The following is a 6,529-nucleotide window of genomic DNA, read 5'->3' as shown; positions in this document are numbered from 1 at the left end:
ACCTGTATTAATGGCACCTGTTTGAACTTATTATCAGTATAAAAGACACCTGTCCACAACCTCAAACAGTCACACTCCAAACTCCACTATGGCCAAGACCAAAGAGCTGTCAAAGGACACCAGAAACAAAATTGTAGACCTGCACCAGGCTGGGAAGACTGAATCTGCAATAGATAAGCAGCTTGGTTTGAAGAAATCAACTGTGGAAGCAATTATTAGGAAATGGAAGACATACAAGACCACTGATAATCTCCCTCGATCTGGGGCTCCACGCAAGATCTCACCCCGTGGGGTCAAATGATCACAAGAACTGTGAGTAAAAATCCCAGAACCACAAGGGGGGACCTAGTGAATGACCTGCAGAGAGCTGGGTCCAAAGTAACAAAGCCTACCATCAGTAACACACTATGCCGCCAGGGACTCAAATCCTGCAGTGCCAGACGTGTCCCCCTGCTTAAGGCAGTACATGTCCAGGCCCATCTGAAGTTTGCTAGAGAGCATTTGGATGATCCAGAAGAAGATTGGGAGAATGTCATATGGTCAGATGAAACCAAAATATAACTTTTTGGTAAAAACTCAACTCGTCGTGTTTGGAGGACAAAGAATGCTGAGTTGCATCCAAACAACACCATACCTATTGTGAAGCATGGGGGTGGAAACATCATGCTTTGGGGCTGTTTTTCTGCAAAGGGACCAGGACGACTGATCCGTGTAAAGGAAAGAATGAATGGGGCCATGTATCGTGAGATTTTGAGTGAAAACCTCCTTCCATCAGCAAGGGCATTGAAGATGAAATGTGGCTGGGTCTTTCAGCATGACAATGATCCCAAACACACCGCCCGGGCAACGAAGGAGTGGCTTCGTAAGAAGCATTTCAAGGTCCTGGAGTGGCCTAGCTAGTCTCCAGATCTCAACCCCATAGAAAATCTTTGGAGGGAGTTGAAAGTCCGTGTTGCCCAGCAACAGCCCCAAAACATCACAGCTCTAGATGAGATCTGCATGGAGGAATGGACCAAAATACCAGCAACAGTGTGTGAAAACCTTGTGAAGACTTACAGAAAATGTTTGACCTCTGTCATTGCCAACAAAGGGTATATAACAAAGTATTGAGATAAACTTTTGTTATTGACCAAATACTTATTTTCCACCATAATTTGCAAATAAATTCATTAAAAATCCTACAATGTGATTTTCCTGATTTAAAAAAAATGTATTTTATTTATTTTTTCTCATTTTTTCTGTCATAGTTGAAGTGTACCTATGATAAATTACAGGCCTCTCATCTTTTTAAGTGGGAGAACTTGCACAATTGGTGGCTGACTAAATACTTTTTTGCCCCACTGTAGCTGAAAAATAACGAAACAATAATTGGGACAGATTAGCTATTTATCCAAAATATGTATTATTATTTTTTACACATACATGGCTCTGGTTAGCATTCAGGTTAGCTGCAAACAAGGAAATGTAGTCATTGTTTTCATGTATTTTTTTCAAGCAAAGTATAAGAGAGTTGTACTCTACCACCATCTAACACTACACTCACAAAATAATTCAAAAAATAAATTTTTACTTATCTATTTTTTACTTAACACTTATTTTTCTTAAAACTGCATCGTTAGTAAATAAGCATTTCACTGTAAGGTCTACACCTGCTGTATTCGGTGCATGTGACAAATACAATTTTATTTGATTAGAATTCTAAACAAATCACTGACAATGTCACCAGCAAAGCACCCCCACACCATCATACCTCCATGCTTCACGGTGGGAACCACACATGCAGAGATCTCACAAAGACACAGAGGTTGGAACCAAAAATCTCAAATTTGGACTCATCAGACCAAAGGACAGATTTCCACCGGTCTAATGTCCATTGCGCATGTTTTTTGGCCCAAGCAAGTCTCGTCTTATTATTGGTTTCCTTTAGTAGTGGTTTCTTTGCATAAATTGGACCATGAAGGCCTGTCTCCTCTGAAAAGTTGATGTTGAGATGTGTCTGTTACTTGAACTGTGTGAAGCATTTATTTGGGCTGCAATTTGAGGCTGGTAACTCTAACTTATCCTCTGCAGCAGAGGTAACTCTGGTTCTTCCTTTCCTTGCAACTACACTTGAAGAAACTTGAAAAGTTCTTGACATTTTCAGGATTGACTGACCTTCATGTCTTAAAGTAATGATGGACTGTTTCTCTTTCCTTATTTTTGGCTCCCAAGTGGCGCAGCGGTCTAAGATACTGCATCTCAGGGCAGGAGGCGTCGCTGCAGTCTCTGGTTTGAATCCAGGCTGCATCACATCCGGGTGTGATTGGGAGTCCCATTAGGGCGGTGCGCAATTGACAAAGCGCCGGCCGTGGTGGGCCATCATTGTAAATAAGAATTTGTTCTTAAATGACTTGCCTAGTTAAAAACAATTCAAAGCTGTTCTTGCCATAATATGGACTTGGTCTTTTACAAAATAGGGCTATCTTCTGTATACCACCCCTACCTTGTCACAACAACTGATTGACTCAAACACATTAAGAAGGAATTAAATTCCACAAACTAACTTTTAACAAGACAAAACACATTCCAGGTACCACCTACCTCTTGAAGCTGGTTGTGAGAATACCAAGGGCGTGCATAGCGGTCAAGGCAAAGAGTGGCTACTTTGAAGAATTTCTTTAACACTATTTTGGTTTCTACATGATTCTTCTATATGTGTTATTTCATAGTGTTGATGTCTTCACTATTATTCTACGATGTAAAACGAAAGAAAACCCCTTGAATGATTAGGTGTGTCCAAACTTTTGACTGGTAATAGTATGCGCTCTAGTGCGCCCAACGTCGTTTTCTAGTGCTTTGTCTCCCTTATTTCTTGATGTGCATCAGTTCCAGAGTATTAATATATTTTATGGAAATCTGGTTTGGAAATAGCTGTCACCATAATGACAATCTAAATAGCCTACCTACAAATGGTACAAAGTTGCCGCCACAACTTGCGCGTGTGCTGCTCTCTCCTCTTGATCACGTGCCTCACGTTACTTGTAAGTGCTCTCTCAACACACTCCGCCCTCACTCAACAACAGCCTGTATCACTGCTTGACAGTCAAGAGCAGGTCACATTGAAATGTATGTATTTTAAGATAAATGCCATGGCGGCCGCGGTGCAACTTAGAAATAGCCCTAAACCCTAAAACATCGTTTTCAAAGTAGCCCAATTTACAGAAAAACTACGTACATGGCAACACTGCAGCTCACCCCCCTCTTCCTGACATATGAAAGCCACTCCCCTCACGATTCCAGAGAATTGAAACCAACAGCTGAGCTGAGACAGTAAGTAGTAGATTACACCGAGTCTTGGTAGTAATAGCAAAGATCTAACACTCTGGTATGTATCGAATTCGCTGTAGTAGGGTGGCTGAAACTATAGATATTTTGAATAAAAAAAAGTTAAATTGTCTAATCTGTGTAGGTTTACTGGATCCGCTGAGTATTCCCTGTGGACAGAGTTACTGTAAAGTCTGTATTGGTAACTGGGTTCAGGATCACCAAAATGATCCCTACCACATCTGCCTTAAGTGCAGACAGACCTACACCCCAAGACCTGCGCTATATACAAACCCCAATCTTGATGAAGTGGTGGAAAAAATAGAAAAGACTGGACTGCAAGCTGATGACACTGGATCTGGAAACATAGTCATATACTCCAAGTCATATACTGAGGAAATACTGAGGAAACATACTGAGGAGATACTCTGCAAACATATGCTGAGAAATCAGCACCTGGTCAGCATGAACAAGGTATGGATAATAACTATTTCCTGTCTACAGTGACTCAACTACATAGAGGAGATGTAGAAAGAAATGTGACTTATTATGAAATAATAGCTGTAGCCTACTTTGTACAATGTACTTTGGAGGTCATGTGAAGATTACACAGACCCCATCCATCTACCAGAACAGGCAGAGACACTGTTCAAGAACAATCCAAGATTCAGGAAGAGTGTATATCACACAGAGAATAATGTTCTAATACCACAGTATTATTGCCTCAATACCACTGCGTGTTTGCCAACAGAAAAAGATGAGTGGGAGCAAGACACGCAAACAAGAAGCCCAGTCACCAGCTCCCTCTTCCAGCGGACAGGACTTGGTAAGCTCTGGCAAGTTAGTACAGTGGTTCCTCCTTTAAAAGTTGTGAGCTTACACCGCTGGACTAAGTGGTAATTTGTGGTTTAGTATGGTACCCTGCATCACCACTTCATTGCTCCAGACCAGAGCAAGGGGGAGCTAGAGCACTGATTGTGCTTTTGTGTCCTACTGTGTCTCTAACTGACAATGAATGGGTGACATAAACCTAAATAGAAACTGGTAATTGTACACGACTACATTATTACTTACTTAAACTGTTGTTACACTTAGCTTTTTATTACTTTTTTTTGTTAGGATCATTTTGCTCTTTGCTGTAGGCCACTCCCGAAAGGTCACGCCTGAATGGCGCAATGTTCTAAGACACAAGCTGTGTTGCTACAGATGCTGGTTCAATACCCATGCCGCTCTTGACTGGGAGACGCAAGAGATGACAGTAGGTTTTTCTCCCTCTTAAAAACAGAAATAAATCATTGTAAATAACAAACTGACTTTATTTACAAATTAGTAACAATGTCTCACCCCATGTTCAAGAATTTCCTTTTTCTCGCTCATTTTATGTTATTTGAGAACAAAATCATCTCCAAAATATTGTTATTTTTTAAACAAAGCAATTATTATTATTAATTTATAATTATATAAAAGCCTGTTGGATATTCTCACAGATATATTATTAACCCTGTTATTAGCAGGACAATATATATTGGTCATATTGATCATGGCACCCGAGTGGGTCACAATGGGACTGCCTTGCAGTTCTCCAGCTGCATCCACTGAAAGCGCGTAAGGTTTAAGGCACGAGGACAGGGGGCACGGCATGGGCAGCAGAGCTGCGCACAGAAGTAGCCCATAGGGAAGGGAAGGGAGGAGAGGGGGGGGGGGGCACCACACTGGCAACACTTTAAGGGGCATTGCACTAATAATGGCGCTGACTTGGGAAACGTTCCCACTGTTCTTTTCTTAGTGCCAGTCTGCACGTTCAAACTAAAACAATGTAACTAATAATGGTATCTTTATGCTTTCATTAATAAAATAATGATAAAAATACTCTTTCAAAATGCCAATGTTTATTTAGTTATGGATCCGAATTACTATGGGAATAAATATCACTGAATTACAGAAATATCCTCCAATTCTCTATATGCAATTATTGGCAGAGAGTCACGTCATATTTTTCGATATACTGTAGGCCTACCGTAGGCAACATGATTCTCACTAGTGTTGAGTAATGTGCTGTTAAAAGTGGTGTAGGTCTTGTTTATTTAAAGAGCATATTGAAGATAGAAGCAATAGAATTTGAAGCAATGGCCTTCAACTATTTTAGCACCGTTTTGCGCTGCTCTGAGACAAGCATGGGGACTGGTCTTGATAAATCAATAAGATCTTTATTTTCACTGAATCTCCGTTTGGGTATTAGTTAGACTAGAATTAGAAAATTAGGGTGTAGAAATGTTATGCTCTTAGTGTAACCTTTTTTTAAACTAGGCAAGTCAGTTATGAACAAAATCTTATTCACAAGGACAGCCAAGTCCTTCCTCCCCATCGGGGAATTGAACCCCAGTCTCCCGCGTGCCCGCAGGAGACTGGATTTTTAGCTAAATAGTCCAGTACTGTAATCCCAACCTAACATTAAAATAACATTGTACAGCGCCATGATTTCGGTTTCATCCTAATGGAAACCCAGAGGGTTTTTCGTTTTCCTTGGAATAGAAACACCATAATATTAAGCAAATTAATTAAGCAAGTTCCAGTCAAAAGTTTGGACACACAAACTAGCACTAACTTAGCATTAATGATACCAGTGGTGCACACTTAAATAACGTGCCATAGAATTCTGCAGCACCATGCAAGCTGCGCCTCAGTACGCTGCAAGTTTTAAAAGAGGAACCACTGCATGTACACAGTCTGTACATGTGTGTTCAGTAATACCCTCCTGATTTAATATTATTGGTGATATCATGCTGATAACTTGAATGTCTGAATGTGACTGGCTCACCTGCCCCCAACTTATAACTTTTAGGAGTTTCAGGATCCAGAGCCAGGGAAGACACAGGAACTGTATGCCCAAATGGATGACATCCTGGATAGGGTGACTCAAAACAACTTTCAGCAATCAATGAATGCAATAACTGAGTTCACCATTAACACAGAGGGCAAACTGAGGGCCATCACTGACCTCATATATGAGAGGGCCATATCACACCCTGCCAGCTCTGTGGTCTATGCCAACATGTGCCACTACCTCATGGGGGTAAGTCTGTATCTGTACAATTCTCCGTCTGTCTGTATTTTGTCTGTCTCTCACAGAGGTGATTGCTATTTTTTTTGTCAAATGCCAATGACCAGACATGGAGAACAGTTGGAAATCTTACAGGTTTTGCCTTTAATCAACTGTTACAGTGCA

At 40.8% G+C, this 6,529-nt stretch overlaps 1 protein-coding gene across 23 annotated transcripts in view; it reads left to right on the top strand.

Moving 5' to 3' along the window:
* The first annotated feature begins 3,026 nt into the window (after window positions 1–3,026).
* Window positions 3,027–6,529, top strand: part of LOC110535668 (eukaryotic translation initiation factor 4 gamma 3) — a 29,820-nt gene continuing 26,317 nt past the window's right edge. For 4 of the 23 annotated variants that reach the window (XR_016484471.1, XM_036935425.2, XM_036935423.2 and 1 more), the window contains exons 1-3: window positions 3,027–3,777; window positions 4,055–4,129; window positions 6,146–6,376. Coding sequence is in view for 22 of the 23 variants with exons in the window: in XM_036935425.2 (XP_036791320.1) it covers window positions 3,367–3,777; window positions 4,055–4,129; window positions 6,146–6,376 (717 nt within the window). In the remaining variant the exon portion in view is untranslated. Of the gene's footprint in view, window positions 3,778–4,054; window positions 4,130–4,422; window positions 4,562–6,145; window positions 6,377–6,529 lie in introns of all 23 variants that reach the window. The other 19 variants (XM_090190089.1, XM_036935427.2, XM_090190095.1 and 16 more) reach the window with 16 other exon arrangements.

The sequence above is a fragment of the Oncorhynchus mykiss genome, chromosome 11, assembly GCF_057628025.1.
Source record: "Oncorhynchus mykiss isolate SJ-2025 chromosome 11, ASM5762802v1, whole genome shotgun sequence".
Classification (NCBI taxonomy): domain Eukaryota; kingdom Metazoa; phylum Chordata; class Actinopteri; order Salmoniformes; family Salmonidae; genus Oncorhynchus; species Oncorhynchus mykiss.
Note: the sequence above shows the minus strand (reverse complement) of the source record. Positions and strands in the feature narration are given on the sequence as shown.